Source organism: Salvia hispanica, chromosome 4 (assembly GCF_023119035.1).
Source record: "Salvia hispanica cultivar TCC Black 2014 chromosome 4, UniMelb_Shisp_WGS_1.0, whole genome shotgun sequence".
Classification (NCBI taxonomy): domain Eukaryota; kingdom Viridiplantae; phylum Streptophyta; class Magnoliopsida; order Lamiales; family Lamiaceae; genus Salvia; species Salvia hispanica.
This window is the reverse complement of record NC_062968.1, coordinates 44,954,933-44,976,573: the sequence shown is the minus strand read 5'-3', so window position 1 is coordinate 44,976,573 and position 21,641 is coordinate 44,954,933. Positions and strand designations below refer to the sequence as shown.

Here is a 21,641-nt window from a genome sequence, read left to right as displayed (position 1 = left end):
TCTCCTCATAATTATCCTCCAGCATTATCTGCATCATCTGGTCATCATCAATCACAGAACTCCTCTTCTTCCACTCAATCAATCAATACTCCTACTCATTCCTCTTCTCATTTACCAACTGTTGATGTTTCTGCCAAAACATCTCACCAAATGATCACTCGGAGTAAAGCTGGAATTTATAAGCCTAAATTGTTTACTGTGTCTCTTGATTGTATACCTAGATTTGCTCTTGAGGCCTTGCTGATTCCTATTTGGAAAGCAACCATGTTAGAGGAATTTTTGGCTTTGTTGAGAAACAATACTTGGATTCTAACCAAACTACCTCCAGGCAAGAATTTAATTGGTAACTGACTCAACTTTATTTTACCCAATTAATACCCGCAAGTGTACGGGGTTATCGTAGCAAACAGCAAGCAAGAGTATATCGTATCCCACAGAGACAATTTAGTGTAAACCTAAGTACCACGAACAAATTTCAACTACTATCCAGACGATCAAGAATTTTGGTTTGAAACTATCGACTATTGAAATTATATAGATTCAGAAAATGAAATAAGCACTTAAACAAGAAACAAAGAAGCAAGTTGTAGAAAATGATCGAGAAATATGCAGAATTCAAGGATCCGATGCACAACTCATAGCCTAACCCAATTGACATCGATTTACCATTTAAAGTCTCCAGAATTGTTGAATCAATCACAAATATAGATTAAACCCCCTCCCGAGGTGAGAAATCCGTAGATTAGGTGTAATAATTGAAGTCCCCTTCTAATTCTTAGACCTAACTCCTAATAGTTCAATTAGATTAAAGATCCCACTCAAAACCTCAACTCTCCCGAGTTTTATTGAATTAAAGTGTGAATAATTCTTCTTTCAAGGTTAAATATTTCATCTCCCGATTATTCTAAGAAACCCTACACTCCCAATTGGTGATCAAGCATTTGTTAGGAAAAAGCACAAGAATAATTCAAACAATTGCAAGAGCAAGATAAAAACAAAGTCAATTGGATTAAAACTATAAATCAATGCATCTTCACCAAGAATTCTACATAAAAGAAGTTTAGCTACTCATATTCATGGAAGAAAACAAGTCTAAACTAAAGAAAACAATGGAAAACATGATACGGAGTACAATTGGCGGATGAATTGAAGCTTGAATCTTCAATCTTCTTCCAAGAGTGCTTGAGAGAAATGGGTAGTGTGTTTCACGGCGGTCGAGAGTCCGTAGAGTTTCCCTAGCTTTTATTTCTTATCTCCCTATTTCAGAAAATCGCGTTTTTGCTTGGAAAAATCGCCAGAATTACGTACCCGGCCGGGTGGATTTAATGTACTGGAAAATCACCCGGCCGGGTGGGAATCTTTTGGTACTCTCTGGAAAAGCGCAGGTCAAAATGTGCCACCCGGCCGGGTGGAATTGTTGCACTGTAAAATCACACGGTCGGGTGAGGCTTCTCTCGAACTCTCTGTATTCTCCACGGCTTCTCAATGCCACCCGGCCGGGTGGCTTTTCTGCCCAAAATATCACCCGGCCGGGTGAGACTCTGTTTCACGTCCTTTTTTTGCCTATTTTGCCTAAAACACTTCAACAAACACGTGAACTCCGAAACAAAGAGTAATTGGCTGGAAATAACCATTTTGAGCACAAAAACTCAACAATTAAGCATATCAACACACCAATCATGGCACTAAAATACGAGTTTGTCAGTAACACTTGGGTTTTTAGATTGAAGAAACATGCTGATGGCAGTATTGCTAGACATAAAGCAAGATTAGTGGCACAAGGCTTCTCATAGGAACCTGGTTTTGACTTTGGTGAAACGTTTAGTCCTGTGGTCAAGCCTACTACTATCATGTTAATTCTTTCTATTGCTATCTCTCTTGGCTGGAGCATTTCACATCTTGATGTGAATAATGCTTTTCTACATGGTGATTTGGAAGAGGACATTTACATGAGACAACCTATAGGTTTTGAGCAAGGTGACCCCTCTCTTGTCTACAAACTCAACAAGGCATTGTATGGCTTAAAACAGGCTTCCAGATCTTGGTTCCTAACTATTCAGTCTGTACTTTTATCTCTTGGTTTCTCCCAAGCCAAAGCAGATACTTCCCTATTTTTCAGGATTTCTGGCAAGGAGACGGTCTATCTGCTTATCTATGTTGATGACATGCTCATCACTGGTTCTTCCCATATTGCTGTCAAAGATGTCATTTCAAAGCTCAGCCATCATTTCTCTTTAAAGGATCTAAGGGAAGTGAGGCATTTCCTTGGAGTTGAAGTCACTCACACAGCACAAGGCATCCATCTTTGCCAAGCAGCCTACATAAAAGAGCTCTTGAACAAGGTACAAATGCAAGACTGCAAGCCCTATCCTACTCCTATGTTGAGCACTCTCAAGTTGTCCAAAGATGATGGAGATCCTTTTATGGATGGCAAGCTTTACAGAAGCACTGTTGGAGCACTTCAATATGCTACAATTACCAGACCAGAAATTAGTTTTTGTGTTAATAAGGTGAGTCAGTTTTTGGCTGCACCTCTTGATTCACATTGGAAAGCAGTAAAAAGGATTTTGAGATATTTAGCAGGTTCTGTGGATTATGGCCTACACATACAAAAGTCGGATTTCACTCTAACTGCGTTTTCAGACTCCGACTAGGCAGCAGATCTTGATGATAGAAGGTCAGTTACCGGCTACTGTGTATACTTTGGGAAGAATTTAATATCTTGGTCTTCTAAAAAGCAAGCCATTGTTTCGAGATCAAGCACAGAGGCTGAATATAGGAGTCTTGCTCAAGCTGTTTGTGAAGTTGGTTGGGTAACATCTTTGCTTAATGAGTTGAATGTAGATTGTGGAAAGACTCCAGTTGTTTGGGTTGATAACATGAGCACGATTGCCTTAGTAAGCAATCCTGTGCTGCACGCACGGACCAAACATATAGAAATTGATGCACACTTCATAAGAGACAAGGTGAAAGAAAAGAAAATTGAGTTGAGATATGTCCCTTCTACTGATCAGATTGCAGACCTTTTGACCAAGCCCTTAGGCTACCAATTCTTCTCCCGACTTCGAAACAAGCTTGGCATTTGTTCTATGTCTGGGATCGAATTGAGGGGAAGTGTTAACATGGTGATCCAAACTGAAGTTCCTAAAGAGAAACCAGCTAAGAGAATTTGTGATGCTACATATCCAATGTCAAAGATAATATCTAGTTGTGCCACGTTGGAGCCAATGCTAGCTGCTCCTACATGGAAGGAAGTGCTGCTTGGTGGAATCGGCTGATTGGTCCAGGTACAGGCTTTATCTCATCACCTGAAAAAGGATGGACCACACCTTATTTCTCTTAATGAACATTGTCTTGTAGTTCAGATTTTACAGCTTGTTTTGTTAGGGATTTAGGGTTTGACTAATGTTCTAGGTTGTTCTCTAGCATAGTATATATAGAGACAAAGTTGCAACAGCCGCATTGATTTTCAATGAAAGCTTAATGCAAAAACTCTTTTCTTCCTCAAGTTGCAATGTCTTCTTTTACATCTTGCTGCAAATTCTGTTTTTTAGCCATTCTTATCACTCACCACTTTAAATTTTGTTAGTAAATGTCATTCTCTTATTTTATGAATTGAAGCATTTCATTATGTTACTAAAATTATAAATGGGCCTAGCTACGTGACCACAAAGACAATTCATTGAATTTGGGAGCATATGTGTAAATAGTCTAAACTTTAGATATTTGATAAATTACACCAATAGTTGTAGACCCACACAATCTCCATAGATACCCTTGTACAAAGTGACATATATAAAAGCTTGTTTTGATATAAATATTAAACTAATTATGCAAATTGATATCAAGTTTGTCTACTAGTTCTCCCACACCAGTATTTGTGGCAAATGATATTTGAACAAACAAACACTCACCACTCAATGTTGTTATTGGACTAAAGAGATAAATAACATAATCATTACTCATTTTCTCCCACGGCCATAATTGCATCTTTATTTAAAATAATAAAAAAGGAACATGCATCTTTATCTCATGTAAGTTGTGTATCACTTTTCCTTTTATAGTTTTATGCTTTGCACTGATATTATTAATTAATTTAGTGGCCTTCTTTGGCTTAATGTAATTTGGATAAACTATAAAAACCACCCTTACAGCAATCTCTTTGGTTAAAGAAAATATTGGATGATTACCATGATAATCTTTTGCCTTTAAAAATGTTTCCCTGAAAGAAATTTCTCTGGCCTTTTGAATTTATAAATATGTAGTAGTACAATAATTAACCCAAAGGGTGTGATTCATTCTTTTCTTTTCTTCATCTAACTACGCCCCTAAAATTAAGCATAGCCCAGTAGTTGGAGACTTTACAAGATATTGGATTTTAATGTTAATTATACTTAACCCGTTCATACAAATATGTTTTCATTCATAGTTGATAAAGTACGATAAAATGAAAAAGTGAGTAAAGTAATTAGAATGTATCAGAGGTTGGAATAGAGATAAAAAAAAGTAGCACGTATGTAGATTGCTTAGTCCTTGGATCTTGGGGTGTCGTTGCTTAGTTGTTATGGTGTGTGTGTGTTTTGAAATTTTATATGTCTTCTTTTGTCAATTATTGCTTCGCTGTTTTTGCTAGCATGTAGAATATCTTGTGTATCTTGGACTTCTGCTCGCCTTTTCTGGTTTTGAGATTTTTTAAATGCATTGGAAAAAAATATATTAGAGAGTAAAAGGAAAATATCACTACGATAAAAAAAATTGTTAGGAACATTTTAACTCAATTAAGGGTGCTAATTTGTTTTTCTAAATATAGTACCAACGATTCAAAAGATTCTTTATTGTTGTTGTCCCAATTAAAGTTAAAAAACACAAATGGAAGTGTACTAAAAAAAATAAAAGAAATTAAGTTAATTTGTCCTTAATTTAAGGACGCTTTCTTTTGCGTTCTAAATTGGTTTTATTTTTTGAAACTTTCCAATGCAAATAATTGTGTTCAATTTTTGTATCCTTAAAAAATACTCCGTAATAAGTTTTTTGTAGTGTAATGACAATGTTTTCATGAATAAAAATAAGAAATATTGACAAAAAAATGAGATATGAAATATAGTCAAAGTTTCATAGACATATGAAATATATAATATTAAGGACTGCAATAATAACAATAATAATAATAATAATAATAATAATAATATAAATCTTGATGTACATCTAAGTTATGTAGCATTGCCCTTTGGCTGTTTTGAAGGTTTTCTCTTACTACATACTACCTCCGTCCCGCAAAATTTGCTACACTTTGACCCGACACGGGTTTTAAGAAATGTAATGGAAAGTGAGTTGAAAAAGTTGGTGGGATGTGGGTCCTATTTTTTAAAGTATTAGTTTTATAATAAAATGTGAGTAAGAATAAGTTAGTGGAATATGAGGTCCACTACTAAAAATAGTAAAAGTGAAGTGATCAAATTTTCAGGGACGGACCGAAATGATAATATGTATCAAATTTTCAGGGACAGAGGTAGTAACATTTTTCTCCTTGCAGTATCAATTATTAGTGTTATATAGTCAACCTCATGTAGGGGCTACCGTTACTAACAAAACTTTGTTTATGTTTGTGGTAAGCAAATAGACAATAAACTTTTATGTCGTCTTCATTTATATTAAAGTGTGCAATCACTTTCGAATTTTATTTATTATAAAAAGCTGCCTTCATTTTTGGATGGATGCGTATAATTAACATTCTGAAACAAAACATCATGGCGTACAATGTATTTCCCCTACATAAGTCGTCAACGAATGCAATATTTTATTTATTTTAATATGGCTACTTACATATGATAAAATATCCCAAAGTCCATTTAATCATGCAACCCTTATCCTGGATTTTATATGCGCTCCATTGACTCCTGAGTCTTGAAACAGATCCCACTCATGAGAATGAATTTATTTCATTCATGAATCTGATACATTCTCTATTTTAAGTTGTCTCAAATATATATATATATAGGTGCGTATATACTTACCTGTTTAAACAACATATGTGATGATGATGGTGGTTATCACAATATGCCTGTGGCATGCCACTGAACAATTTATTAGAATCTGTAAATAATTTTGGAATGTTGTGTGAGTGTTTATGTAAATCTTCAGAAATGGCATGCCATCAATATTAATAGTCCGGCACAATTTAGGTCAATCCAATTCGCAGATTAATTGAATGTGAGATAATTAGACTGAAAATTTTAATGGGTTAGATAATTTTAATTCAAATCTGGGATTTCGTGCTATTTTAACAAGCTAATCAAATTGCTAAAAATAAATGTATATGTCACTAATCCAATATATAATGATTGAAATATTTAGTTATATTTATAACATGTAAATACATTTCATTATGAGAATTTTAGGATATACTAGTATCTTTTAATTCAAACATGATTTAAGTATTTCATTATTAGTAGAATCGGGTGTACGAGTTGTAATTTTTTACTTTTATCGACTATTTGCGTCAGGTTATGTTTTTATACTGAAGCAGCTTCTGTATAAAGAAAATAATATTTCATCCGTCTGTGAATAAGAGTCCCGATTTTTCATTTTGGTCCATTCACGAATTGGAATTCCAGTTCATAATTACTGTAAATAGTAAAGAGGCCACACATTTCACTAACTCATTTCACTCACATACATTTAAAACTAATATATACAAAGTGAGACTCATATTCCACTAACGTTCTTCCACCTACTCTTTTTTTAACAATTTTTAAAATCGGTGCCGGAATGAAATGGGACTCTTATTCGTGGATGTAAGGAGTATATACGAAGAAGCATTATTCTATAAAAATCAATCATAATTATTCATTTAGTTGAGTCTTACATAGACCATAGTGGATTAATTTCATAATCATGCAAATGCAATCTTGTAGAAATAAATTTGAGATAAACCTGCGATTTGAAGAGGATATGTCATCAGTCAATTAATACTCAACAAACATGCCCACTCACTGATATTACTTATTTACATGTTGAATTAACTACTCCATATATCAACCCCAATGATTCATTTGGTTCATTGTACCATGCGAATTGATTAGCACTGTCAAAGAAAAAATTATTAATTATGTGGTGGAGCCTGTACTCAGACATTTATTTATATGTATATATATATATACGTGGCTCGGAAAAAAAATCCATTCAATTGAAGGTTCAAGAATTGGACTCCAAAAATTAATAATGTCCGGCCTTGAATATTTTTGATATCTGAACTAGTATAAAACTGAAATATATTGACTAAAAGTTCAAAGCATATTGAATAATTACTAGTATTTTTTTAAGAGAGAAAAAATTTAAACCGCTTTAAGATATGTGAGCAAAGGAATCAAAATTAAAAACAAAAAAACTAATCTAAAAAGACAAGAAAGCAAAACACCTCAAAACCAAAATAAGTAAGCTAAATAAAAGGCAACCTAAAAAGGACTAAGAAGTGCATCCTCCAAGCAAAATAAGAAAAAAAAAAAAAAAACATTCATCAACCAAAGCCACCAAGTAAAAACTGAGCAAGAAGTAAGGACGAGTTACGTTGAACTTTTATATTCGCAGAATTGCTTATGTAATTAGTTAAAACCAAATTCTATTTGACTATTAAAATTAAAAAAAAATCACAAAACAAATTTTAATAACTAATTAAAATAAAAAAAAATGTTTCAATCCAAAATATAAATAACTAATCATAGATATCAGAATCCAATCTAGAACACAATAAATCAAACATATGTTCACAGTAGTCCCCATCAATGGGGACAAAGATAATATTGACCACACGTGTAAGTTCTTATGATAGACAATACTAATTCAAGAAATAATTATGTGCCTGAAATACATTTAAAATCTCGCGTGATTCCATAAAGTATCGGAATTAAGCCAAGCACTTTTATCTTCTACACCAGAATTTTATACCGATGAATGCAAAAAATATATGAGCAAAATTGAAGAATTTTGCAAGAAGCGTGTTTTGCAAGAAGCGTGTAGTAAAAAAATAAAATAAAAGTTTATTATACTGGAGTACATGATTTATGTATAACTGGGGAAATTGGAGGCAGGCATTTGCCCCTATAGCTAGTTCGGGCAATGCGTAGGATCCTATTAGAATGATAATTGCATTTTTAGAAGATCTATATTATATAATAATAATAATAATAATAATAATAATATAATAATAATAATAATAATTATTATTATTATTATTATTATTAATAATTTTTTATATTAAATTAATAATTAATTAATATAGACTTAATAAAAATTAAAAAATTGTGAATTGTATTCATAATGATATAAACAATATTTAATATTTTTAGTTAGGTGTTTCAACCCTAAAATAAGTATAAATTAATTTAATTAAAAATATTCAATTGATTTAACTAGTTTAAATAATTAATTTAATTATTCTTTTTCTTGATTTATATTATGAATGTAATTAGATGTATGTATAAAATAATAAAAAGAAATACAAGAAGGAAGAGAAAAGAAAAAAGAGGAAACATAAATTAAGGAGAAAAAAAGAAGATGAAAGGAAGATAAAATACTAAAAAAGAGAGAAGAAAATGAAGAAAAAAGAAAGAAGTAGAAACTAAAGAAAAAAAATAGATAAGAAAGGAAGGAAAAAGAAATCACATGTTTGGCATACTATTTAATTGAAATTTCTAAAAATATCTTCCATAGCCAAAAAATCACATGTTTGGTACTTAGGGTTGTTTTGTCACGAGTACCAAATATGATACTATAAAATAAAGATCAGGTACTATTTATGTGCGAAAGTGAAAGATCATGTACCGTTTATGTAGTTCACTCTAAAGCAAAAAGAAGGAGAAAAATGTTTCCATAAATGAATATGGACTATTTCTATGGGACAGACGAAAAAGAAAATATGACATATTTCTATAGGACAGAGGAGTATGGCAAATAATGTCAATACTTATAAAGTGATTACCAAGATTAAAAGTATACGAATGTCAATATTCTTCATAAAAATGTCAACCAAGATTAAAATATGGAAATGTTAACTTGCTGCATAAAAATATCAACTGAGATTAAATGACACATTGTGTTGACAATAAAATAGATAAAACTTTCTTCCTCTCTTTTACTTTACTTGTTTTTTCTCTTCATCTCTCTTATTTTACCAATTATGCATTAAAACTTGTGTCGTTCAAAGGTTTTTATTTTTCAAAGACATAAGAGTACTTTCTTAGTCCTAACTAAGTCGAGTCAAAACTTTTGGACACCGAGATTAAGAAATTGTGTTGAACAGTAGGAGAGGGAAATAAAGTAGGAAAGATAAAGAGAGAGAAAAGTATGTGATGGAATAATATAAAAGTGATTGGAGGTTTTGTTTTTTATCAAAAAGGAAATGACTCAACTTAGTTAGGACATCCTAAAAAGGAATACACTCAATTTAGTTGAGACGGAGGAAGTAATTAGGATTAGGTATACTTCTCCGTCTCTTAAAAATAGATCACATTTATCATTTTTGGATCTCCCTTAAAAATAGACTAATTCTATTTAAGGATTGTTTGATCTCTCTAATGAGTTGTGTCACATTCTCCACTAACAATACTCTAATCACTTTTTCTTTTGGTCTTTCTCTAACTTAACGAATTGTGCATTAAAACCTTATCGTTTACTCCCTCCGTTCCATAGTAGTGGAATCGTCTTACTTAACGAAAAGAAATGACTCCACTACTATTGTAATACTTCAATTAGATCAACATGCAACAAAACATTTATCAGCGTTAAAGTCCGTAGGTAAATACTTTGACTGGCGTATCTATACCAAAAGTAAGTGGTAATTTTGACGTGTTCACTTGCAGCTTAGCCAGTGCTAATCCATCGAACAATTTGGTCATTAATTAACAACGCATTTTGTAGCCTTAATATTCAATTTTGATTATGCCTCTTTTGTCAGTTATAAGAAAATGTAAGAAAGTAGATTGGAAAGGTGTGTTTAACAGTCATCCTTTAAATAAATAAATAAAATTTAATTAAATATACCTTCTTAACAATTACTAATATAAAAAAAATCTAATAAAAAAGGAAAATTTAAAAAGGCGAGAAAACTATTCCTATCATTTTATTTTTTTTTGTGAAAAAGAAGTACCTCTTCAAAATTAAAAACAAATTAGTAGTATAACACATTTTCAAATACCCTTTGCATTCAAAAATATTTTTTTATACAAAAAAAAAGTAAATACTCACTTCATCACAAAATAACTGACTCGTATTTTTTTTTTTTTTGTCATAATATAGTAGAATCATTTCCTTTTTTTGGCAAAAGTTCTATCTTCCCTCGTATTTTACTCTATTATATTCTATCTCTTACTTTTATCTCTCAACTTTAACATTTACCACATCAATTTCTTAAACCTCGTGTCTAAAAGAAGAATTGTTTCAACTACCTTAGGACAAATGCAGTAATATTAGACCTGACCGTATAAGTGTGCTTTAATAATGTTCAAATTTTTATACTTGTGTATATAAAATACTCCCTCCGTCCTATTGAAGATGACCCACTTTCCTTTTTGGTTTGTCTCAGTTAGGATGACCCATTACTTAAAATGGAAATACTTTTATATCTACTTTATTCTCTCTCTCTTACTTTACTCTCTCCTCTTACCACACAAAATATAACTGCATAAAATCCCGTGCCGCCCAAGGAAGGGGTCATCTTCCTTGGGACGGAGGGAGTAATAAATAGGTACCATGTACAAATTTCATAATTATGTACTCCGCGAAGTTTTTAAATAATTAATTATGTATATCATGTAAGTACATATTTTAAGTTATTATTCATCGCTTAATACTGAATATATGGTGTCATTTTCTTTCATTTTATGATAAAAAAAAATGACGAGTCTTCAATATTTTAATTAATTTGGGATTAATTTGTACTGAATTAGCAAGTTCTATTTTGGATCAATTTTTCTGTATTGAAAAGTAAAAAATTTTATAAACCACAAATAACCTGACATGACACTGACTCAAAATTAAGCCTCAAATCAATCCAACTGAAAACATTAATAAATCAATCCTATTCCATCAAACACCCTACATAACTCTAAACCATTATTTATTTGTTTAAACTATGAATGCCAACGAGGTCGGAAATACGTGGACGGATTTAAGTAGTTTATAAGACCACCCCTATCGGTGATTATGGGATGGGGGTGGGACATATAGGACAAAATAGGGAGTATTAAAAATAAACTAAAAATAAAATTGCCCAACCCAACCCCCCATTTTCATAGCTTGTCAGTCGGTCCATCCAAAAATGAAGGCCAAATGACACTTGTCAACTTTTTATTGGTTTCATGTATTACTATTTTTATATTTTTTATTTACTACTAATTATTGATTATCACTATTTTATTTAATAATGTACATGTCTTAGAATTGTAATCTGTAAATATAAAATCTAAATACTTTTGAATGTTTTGAATATTGTGAATTTATGAAATTTTTATTACTTTAAGTGATTAATTTTAATTTATTTAATTACTATTATTTTTGTCTTTATATATCATTTCAAAACTCATGTGAATTATTCTTTCAAACATTCATGTCAGCTTCTTTTCTGAAAAATTCACGTGAACGTTCACTTTATTTATGATTAATTGTTATTTTTTTTTATTATTTCTTTATTATTTGCTACTTTTTTATTATGCTTCATTTTTTCTATATATATCCCACTAAGCATGCAAAACTCTTCACAAACAAATAACTTTCTTTTCATTCTTGTTTTGATAAATTTGGTTTCATGGATCCAAATTATCCAGACTATCGTCCTTGTTTCTCAAACCATCAAAATTTCCAAAATTATCAACAATTATCAGAATATCCAAACTCCCAATTTTTTTCAAATCCGGAGTATTCACAAAACCTTGAATTTTCTCCAAATTTAAGCCAAATTCCTACATCTACTGAGATTCCCACGTCTGGAAATATCACCCGCAATTTGTTCGGAGATGTCCAACAAGCGAACAAAAATCAGAGGAGCTCAAAAAATCTAAGTTGGGGTGTGAGAGAAGACATAGCACTTATGTCTTCTTGGGTCTACGCAAGCGAAGATAGTGTGCGTGGTAAAAATCAGAAGGGAGATACATTATGGCTAAATGTCCATAAATTGTATCATGTTTGCCAAGCAGAAAATCCAGGTGAAATTAACAAAAGAAATATGGACTCTTTGAAGGGTCGATGGAAACGACTTAACGGAAACGCCAACAAATGGGTGGCTGCTTGCCGCTGTCAACGCCCGAAAAAGGAGTGGCATGAGCGACCAGGATATTAGCAGGTTTTTCTTCAGCATGAAAATTAAGAATGCGTTCAGTTGCCAAGATTAAATCTCATGATTAAATATGTATCATGTTTGGTTTATAAGATTGAATCCTACAACTTAATTCTAGATGGATAGTCTCATGATAATTAGTCATAGCCTCCCCCTCCAGCTAAAATAATCCCACAACTTAATCCTAGATGGATAGTCTCATGATTATTAGTCATGACAACCGAACGTCACCTAAGTAAATAGTGAATAAAATAAGAGACAATAAAGTAAAATAGATAGAGATAGAATACAGTAAGAGAGTAAATTACTTTTTGCCAAATAAAAACTACTCAATTATTTTAAAACTTCTCAAAATAAAACAAAGTCTCAATTAACATGGAACATAGGGAATACTTATACAATTTTCAACCCGGTTAGCCGGCTGCGTTCTGAGTAGGGCTGACCCAATGGGTTGGCCAAGATGCGATTATTGCATATTTTTCTTCTTCATTTGCAATTAAAAAATCCTTTAATGATAGCTTTAATAAAATAAAACTAACTCTCTAATTATATACATATACATATATATTGGGTGCTTTAAAATGCTAACTTTTCTTAAATTACTAACTTGTTAACTTATCAACGTAGTGTATTAAAAATATCAACACGATCACATTAAAATGTCAACACATATTTGTGTTGACATTGTATTGACGTTTAAATATCAATGTCAACATAATGTATTAAAATATCAACTGAAGTTTATGTTGACATTTCAGTATCATCGTGTTGACATTTTTAATACATTGGATTGATGAGTTAGCAAGTTAACCACTTAAGAAAAATTAGCAACGGATCACACCCCTATATTCATTATTTTTTATTAATACAATAAATGAATAAAAAAATTTAATCCAACTAAAATAGTTATTCTAAATCTTAAAAATTAAAATATATCATCAAAACATGTTTATATTTTATTTTAGTTTTACAAATCTTTAATTATATTTTAACTTGTCAATATTCACTATAACCTATTGGTATAGGTTAAATCATTCAATAATTTAAGATGTACTTCATCGATCTACGAAAAATAATCTCTTTGTTTTGGTCAGGGGAGTATCAAACATTATTTTTATCCAATGTCATATTTTTAGAATTTTGTAAATTTGTAACATAGTGTTTATGTTTGCCATATGATGAAGCATTTTTTATATTTGTATATGTTTATATTTTAATAAATATAAAATTCTTAAGAATGAAAAATACATAGGTTAATTTAACTATTTAGATTTATCAGTCAACTGAGTTACCCAAATATTAAACGTTTAGGATTAGAAATAAATTTCTAATCTCATAAAATTACAATCTTATTAGTCCACATTGATTAACTTGACATTGTTAGTTAAAAATAGACATCTAGCCGTTTAGCCGTGTTTTCGATTCATTCAATACCTTGATCAAGATTCAATACCCGACCAACCTAAATGTTTCTAGTCTCAAATTAGTACAATTAAGGAAATAATTTTATTTTTTTGTATGTCGAATCAATTTTTGTATGCCGATTATTTTATGTTCATATTTTTGTATATGTCGGTTGAATTTATCTCTCAACATTTTTGTTTGTCGATTGTATTCCTTTTTTTGGTAACAATAAACGAAACACGTGAAAATATTGAGACGCCAACAATTAAAAGTCAACCCCACAAATTGAACCCCAAAGGCCAAATCCAATGCCTATAAATACCCCTCTTCCTATTTCAATCCCTCTCACTCCAACTCTCTCAATTCTGAATACATACTGAAGAAAATGGTTTCCCAGGCCTTCCCAATTGTGTCGAAATGCCTAGTTTCTCCCGACCAAAAATCAAGCCTAAGAGAGCTCAAGCTCTCAGTTTCCGATCTCCCAATGCTGTCGTGCCACTACATTCAAAAAGGCGGCTTATTCGAAAAGCCGCCGTTGCCAATCTCCGACCTCCTCTCCCGATTAAAACGCAGCCTCTCAAAGTCGCTCACCCATTTCCCGCCGCTGGCTGGCCGCCTCACCACCGACGCCACCGGCCACGTCTACATAGACTGCAACGACGCAGGCGTCGAGTTCATCCACGTCAACGGGTCCCACCTCCACGTCAGCGATCTCCTGGGCCCCACCGCCGCTGACGTGCCCGCGGCCGTTAAGAGCTGCTTCGCCCTCGATCACGCCGTCAGCCACACGGGCCATTTCCGCCCGATTCTAGCCGTCCAGGTGACGGCGCTCGCTGACGGCGTCTTCATCGCCTGCTCCGTCAATCACGCCGTCGCCGACGGCACCTCGTTTTGGAATTTCTTCAACACCTTCGCCGAGTTCGCCAGAGGCGTGGAGGCGATATCGAGGTCCCCGGATTTCAGCCGCGACTCGATTTTGACATCCTCCGCGGTTCTCCGGCTGCCGGAGGGCGGCCCCGTGGCTTCTTTCTCCGCCGAAGCTCCGATCAGGGAGAGGATTTTCCGCTTCAGCAGAGAATCGATTTTGAAGCTTAAATCAAAATTGAATAAAACTGACGGCAACGTTAACGTGGCGGAGGTGATGGGCAAGCACGCCAACGACACGCGCGTTAGTAAACAGAAACCGTTAATCTACGCTGTTAATCCGACGGTGGAGATCTCGTCGTTCCAATCGCTGTGCGCGCTGCTGTGGCGTGGGATCACGCGCGCGCGGGAGCTTCCCCCGGGAAAAACGACGACGTTTCGGATGGCGGTGAACTGCCGGCACCGGCTGGAGAAGAAATTGGAGCCGCTATACTTCGGGAACGCGATCCAGAGCGTTCCGACGTCGGCATTGGCCGGAGAGGTGGTGGGGAGGGACATGCGTTGGTGCGCGGAGCAGCTGAACGAAACCCTGGCGGCGCACGGCGGCGCGGAGGTGCGGAAGTGCGTGGAGGATTGGGAGAGGGAGCCGCGGTGTTTTCCGTTGGGGAATCCCGGGGGCGCGATGGTGATGATGGGGAGCTCGCCGAGGTTTCCGATGTACGACAATGATTTCGGGTGGGGGAGGCCGGTGGCGGTGCGGAGCGGAAGGAACAATAAGTTCGATGGGAAGATATCGGCGTTCCCGGGTCGGGAAGGGGGCGGGTCGGTTGATTTGGAGGTTATTTTGGCGCCGGAGACTATGGCGGGTCTTGAGTCCGACTCGGAGTTCATGCAATATGTGACTGTTTGTTAAATGTTACTGTCTCTGTCCACTTTTAGGAGTTCTCATTCCTTGGCGGCATTGGTTTAATATGAATGTCACTTGTATATATTAGTCTTAAATAAAATATCAATGGAATGTGTTAATAGAGTGAGACCTTATACCATTTATAATAAATACTAGTATGAAACTTCTATTTGCCGACAGAAATAATACTCCTCCGTCCCGTTACAATTGAGGCGCTCTAAATCGGACGTTGTTTTACAAAAATGATAATAAATAATTACAGTTGAGATAAAGTAAAATAAATAACATAATATGTATATTTTATCTCTGACTTTATATTCTCTCTACTTTAACTATTTATTATCATTTTCACAAAACAACAGCCAAAACGAAACGATCGAGTGATTAGTATCGTGGCTTAGTTAATGTGATGTAGTATTATAATAGTGGAGTATTTTTTTTTCAGAGTTTTAGATTAAGAAGAGTGGTGTGTTGAGGAATTGCAGTTCGTGATGTGAAGTGATTTAGAATAGAGATTGAATAGAGATTGCAATTTTTGGCACGACACGATAACACGATATGAATCCGCACGAAATTAATGGGTATGTGTCAAAGTTTATTGGGTTCGTGTCCTTATCGTGTCGACACGATAACGACACGAAAATTTAGTGTTACACGTTAAGTATACTATAATATTATTTCGTGTCGTGTTCGTGTCATGTTCGTGTTACACGTTAAGTATATATAATATTAATTTTATTTTTATTTATTTTAAAATTTTAAAAATTTAAAATTAAAATTAAAATTTTCATATTAGAAATAATATTAATATATTATAATATTACTACCTCCGTCTCCCAAATTTTGACACACTTTGACCCGGCACAGATTTTAATAAATGTAATGGAAAGTGAGTTAGAAAAAATTCAAGGATGTGGTCCTACTTTTAAAATATTAGTTTTATAATAAAAGTGAAGTGTGTCAAATTTTCAGGGACGGACCGAAATAGTAACTGTGTCAGAATTTGGGGGACGGAGGTAGTATTATTATAGTGTTGTTATCGTGTTGTGTCGTATATGTGTTGTTATCGTGTCGTGCTGACCCGAAGTGGTTCGTGTCGTGTTCGTGTCTGAGGGTAGCGGGTCGTGTTCGTGTTCGTGTTTGGAGTTTTCTTAATGGGTCGTGTTCGTGTTTGTTGTTATCGTGTCGTGTCGACACGATAACGACACAACACGCACGATTTGCCACCCCTAGGAGAAACATTATGGGTGAGGATTGGTCAGTTTAGATCGTCATCGGTATTTTGCGCATGTAATTAATGTGCAAAAAAATAATCTTATATTCCTATTTTGTGGCGTTACTAAAAAACCAAAAGTTTCTTTTCCTCTCTTAATTTTTAAATTTTTTCATTAAAACACGTGTAGTTTACCTACAAGACTAAATACTTTAGATATGAGGAACACGTACTCTTATTATGTCCCATTATTAGAGAGATTTCGGAATATAGATTTCAATTGCCTTATAATCAGAGATAGGCGTGTTAAAAAAAAGATAAGTTGAAACCAGAATGCAATTTTGGTGATAGTATATTTTGTCAAAAATATTATAAATTTATGAATTATAAAATACTTATTCCATTTCATTTTAAATGATACATTTTCTTTTTTTGATGTCCATTCGAAATTATACATTTTTAAAAATAGAAACACCACATTTTTCTATTTTTTCTCTATCCTAGTTGATTCTCTCTTAATTTAACTTACAAAACACACCAAATAAATTCTCGTATTGAACGAGAAATTTCTACAATTAAAGTGAGACAGAGGGAATACATAATAGTCATTAATTGTATTGTTTTTACTTTTTTCACGTTAACATCAAAATCTTGAAATTTTACATTGTGATGATGACATTGTGTTGACGTTGTATTGCTATTGCGTTGAAAAGTTTGGAGTTTGTACAATGTATGATATTATATTGTATTTTATGACTACCCTATTAGACCTTAGGTGACTACAAATATGATATAACCCTTGAGTTTGGAGTTTGTATAATATATGAATTTGAATTTCACAATTAATTCTAGATAGATAATTATAGTATGATTATAAGTTATAGTCGGTCACTCCAACTAAAATAATCTCACGACTTAATCTTAGATAAATAATCAAGAGTATAATAGTACGTAATAGCAACCGATTAAGACCTTAATTTATACTCTTCCACTTCACTCACCACCTTACTTGCCACCTCAGCCCTCTCATTTTCTCTCTCTCCTCCCTCTCACCTTCGACTAATCTCCATTGTATTTACCAAAAAATTGTAGAGAAAGGGAGAGAAATTAGGTCGATTGTGTTTGCAACTTATTAAATTCATAAATTTCCTTGGATAGAAATTCACCTACATCTCATAAACCAGTTTCCAATGACTACATCTTATTGTTTCTCAAGCTTTCTAGGATCGAACGCTCAAATGGGCAAACCATACTAAGAGCCACGTGTGTACGCAAAATCCATATACATAATTTTTGGATATTCAATTTGATAGTATATTTCACTAAGTCATCCATTAAGTGTGTCTGTTTATTTCCTCCTTCGGAAACAAGAGGTCACATAGAGGCCCCATTTCATTCCTCCTTCAGAAACAAGGTTTGGTCAAAGCATACAATGCCAATCATAACAAAATACAAATATTTAAGTGCAACAAGCTACAATATCCCACCATGCATATAAGTGTAGAACAGTAGTAGAGCAACATGGCACAGCTTTAGCATTCCCAATTCTAACAGCATAGAGCTGAGTAATCAGAAGAAGCTCCGGATAAGGTAAAGGTAATCTACCTCCTCAACGTCCCCCTTTGTCGAATTGAATACGTGATCTGGTAGATCCGTCTGAGCCATCTCGCATGGATCCAGCACTCGCCTTCAAGGTACCTCCGCTCCCAATTTTGTCAATGGCTTTCTTACCAGTCTTAACCTCTGTCAAGAATTGGTCAAGACCGAAGGGATCTTCTTCAGGTTGCTCCTTGTCAAACTCAACTGGTCTGTCTCTTGGACCAGACCTCTCGGATGTACCCGTAAATGCCCTGTCAACCTTGAAGCGCTCAGTCTTCTTTATCTTATCCAGCTGCTCATCAGCGCCACCATACATCTCATCATCGCCATCTTTCTTAGGCCTGTACAGAGTAGTCAAAGCAGATTGAGCAGTAAATAGGCCCTTGTCGTAGATGTTGTAAGCATCATCCGTGGCAAAACCAGAATCCATCCCTTTCTCTTGGTTGAACAGCCTCTGATCGTACATAACTTCACCCCCTCTTGCTCCTGTGTTGGCCATCCCAAGAGCCACTTTCTCACTGATATCACGGTCTCTATCCCGGGTAATCTTGCTCTTCTTCCCCATGGCAGCATCTTTTGCCTCAAGTCTTCTTTCCCTCTCTCTCTCTCTTCGCCGCTCCTCACGAATTTTTTCCCTGCGCAACCTATCCTCTTTCTCTTCTTTCGTTTCCTTGGGGCCATCCCTTACCCTTTCCTCTCTACCTCTTTCCTCTCTACCCCTCTCATAATCCACACTCATATCACCATCATTAGCAGTCCTCTCAGAAGGCATTGATATTCCACCTGCTGAAGCCACACCAGTTCTCTCAGATCTTGCCTTTTGTGCGAGCACCCGTAGTTCCATCTCTTTCTTCTCCTTTTCCTTCATCATCATCTCCTTTTGAACCTTAGACCGTACTGCAACAGCCTCTCTAGCTTTCTGTTCTGCAACGTATAAAGCCTCAGATAACTTGGCAAAATTATCATTAATCTGAACCTCCTGCAGCCCTCGGCCATCAGCAGCCAGCCGCTTGTCGAGGGGAATTGTATACCCTTTAGGGTTCTTCCAGTTGGATATGCAAGGTGGGATTTTCCAGTCCTGCTGGTCCTTCACAGTCACAGGCCGAGGCGGAGAATGCATGACCGGGACAGGAGGAGAACCTGAAGCCTTGGGAACTCTCTTGTGCTTGAACTTCGGAGGCTCTAGAGGGTCAACAGGCATTTCCACCATGCGAATGATTCTCTCCTTCGCACCTGAATTAAAAGCTGCCGACTGCTGAGACGGCTTATACTTGATGAACTTAGAATCCGTGGACGTTTTAGGAACATTTTTTGGCTGTGCAGCACTCAACCTAACATTCACAATCTGCTCCAAAGCAGCCTTGGTCTGTTGCGTTGTCTCATCAATCTCCTTCTGCTTCTCATCAGCATCCATGTCATCCTCTTTGGTACCATCCTTGGCAAAGACTGGAACAAGATCTGAGTGCTGCGAATACACTATCTTCTTCGCATTCTCATCCTGCCTCACAATCGTATCATATCTCAAATTTCCACGCTCGTCCACTGTGAGAGGCAAAGTCTTTGCACCAGGCTTGCTCTTACTCCTCCCCATCCCAAGCGGATACTGCGCGTAATGAATTTCAGGGAACGCCCCTCCATCCCCAAAATCCTCAGGCTTCGACGGCTTAAACCCTGCCCGTTTCAAATAAGGAGGCACTGGCTTAGCTTTCAGAGCCACATGTTCCTCCTCCACCTCAGATAAACTATACCGGCTTTTAAACCAGGGATCGTTAGAGTGATCGTAATTACTATTAACCGAAGATTTCGCCTTTGGAAGAATGTCTGTCAACGCCGCCATCTTCTAAATCCGATCTCGGTAACAATAATTATCTAAAACGATTCTTCAAATTTCTACAAATAGATCAAGGAACCCTAAATTAGAGAGAAAATCAGGAAAAATTGTTTATTCCGTATATGCAAAATACGTGCTCCATTTCAGATCTAAGATTAGGGTTGTATCACAAACGGAACGAGCGATTAACAAATTAAATTGTTACACGATAAGTCACAAAATTCAAAAGCTAAGCGTATCGATTGTTACAAAGCATCGGAAAACTGACCTACGATTCGAAGTGTTTTACGAGCGGAGCCAAACGCCGGAGTTCCGAGTTGAGAGGAAATATCTTGATTAGGTCGGAGTAGTGTTTATCGATTGATCAGACACAATTTGTCGACTTTGGGCTGAAACTTCCCTTGAGCCCATTAATTTTCCTTTTTATGCTTTGGAGGGCGGGGATCGAAACTTAACCAATTTAGTCAATTTCAAATAATTAAAAACGTGTACTCCCATTTATAAAATTAATATTCCTCTGGAAGTTCATTTTTTTCATTTTTGTTCGTCAGTTCTAATTCATTTCATTCATTAATAGGACCTCACATTTCACTCATATTTTATTTAAAACTAATATTCCATCTGTCTCATATTACTTGTACTTTTTATTTTAGGCCATAAATTTAGAATTGGTTTTTTAGTATCATTATATTAGTATTTTAAATGTAACGAGAGATCACTAAATAAGGTACAATTAATTGATTTTAATAAAAATAGTGTATGTAGTTTGGGACTCATGGGCCCGTCATCAGAAAGGTCGAGCATATGTATATATATATCGATATTGATGATAATTTGAAACAAAGGATGAAGAATTGAGAAAGAGAAGATGAATGATTAGTTAATGATACGGCTAACTAAACAAAGCTCAATCTCAAATCCAAGGTGGGATGATCCATTTCCATGGCAAGGTTGTACGTATTCTCTTTGCAGTCGTCTGCATACAGCCGAGACTTCACCGGAAACAGTTGAAGCGTTTCAATCACTCTTTCGGCTTCATTTTTCTCGGCACTACCGAATTCTGCACAGAATATTCAATCTCAATATGATCTGTTGCAAACTATTTGCTAGTCGTTAACTAATTGCTAAGTGTTAACATTTGTATGCCAACTAAATTGTGTATATATACATAGATATAGGGGGAGAGAGAGAAAGAGTTACGTTTAGAAGGGGTGGGAAGGTCATCAACGGAAATGCGGCGTCGTTTCTGTCTCTCTCTGGCCTTGTGGTTTTGGAACCAGTAAAAAACATTTTTGCTCTCAATCTTACCATAAAAGCTCAACTCAGCAGATATCTTTTGGATCTGATCAGTAGTGGGAGTTCTGAGACCTGACTTGAACAGCTCCGTCAGAACTTTTACTTGTTCCCCTGTCGGATTCCAACGCCCGCACTTGCTCCCTGTTCCGCCCCCTCGCGCCGCCGCCCTAATGCAAAACCCCGTCGAGTACTCATCCAT

General features: G+C 35.1%; 3 protein-coding genes across 3 annotated transcripts; 1 reads left to right on the top strand and 2 right to left on the bottom strand.

The window, feature by feature from the left end:
* Nucleotides 1-14,093: 14,093 nt before the first annotated feature.
* LOC125218936 (BAHD acyltransferase DCR-like) lies at nt 14,094-15,630 on the top strand. Its single transcript, XM_048120745.1, has one exon. It carries the CDS (start codon nt 14,118-14,120, stop codon nt 15,507-15,509), a length of 1,392 nt encoding a protein of 463 aa, XP_047976702.1. The 5' UTR covers nt 14,094-14,117; the 3' UTR covers nt 15,510-15,630.
* A 2,449-nt stretch (nt 15,631-18,079) lies between these two features.
* On the bottom strand, nt 18,080-20,556 carry LOC125222436 (SNW/SKI-interacting protein A-like). The gene is made up of 2 exons (XM_048125046.1): nt 20,415-20,556; nt 18,080-20,205 (listed from the first exon to the last, which is right to left on the bottom strand). The coding sequence occupies exon 2, from the start codon at nt 20,150-20,152 to the stop codon at nt 18,326-18,328; it is 1,827 nt and encodes a 608-aa protein (XP_047981003.1). The 5' UTR covers nt 20,153-20,205; nt 20,415-20,556; the 3' UTR covers nt 18,080-18,325.
* Nucleotides 20,557-21,012: 456 nt separating this feature from the next.
* LOC125221193 (WUSCHEL-related homeobox 7-like) lies at nt 21,013-21,641 on the bottom strand. The gene is made up of 2 exons (XM_048123318.1): nt 21,347-21,641; nt 21,013-21,206 (listed from the first exon to the last, which is right to left on the bottom strand). Exons 1-2 carry the CDS (start codon nt 21,639-21,641, stop codon nt 21,043-21,045), a joined length of 459 nt encoding a protein of 152 aa, XP_047979275.1. The 3' UTR covers nt 21,013-21,042.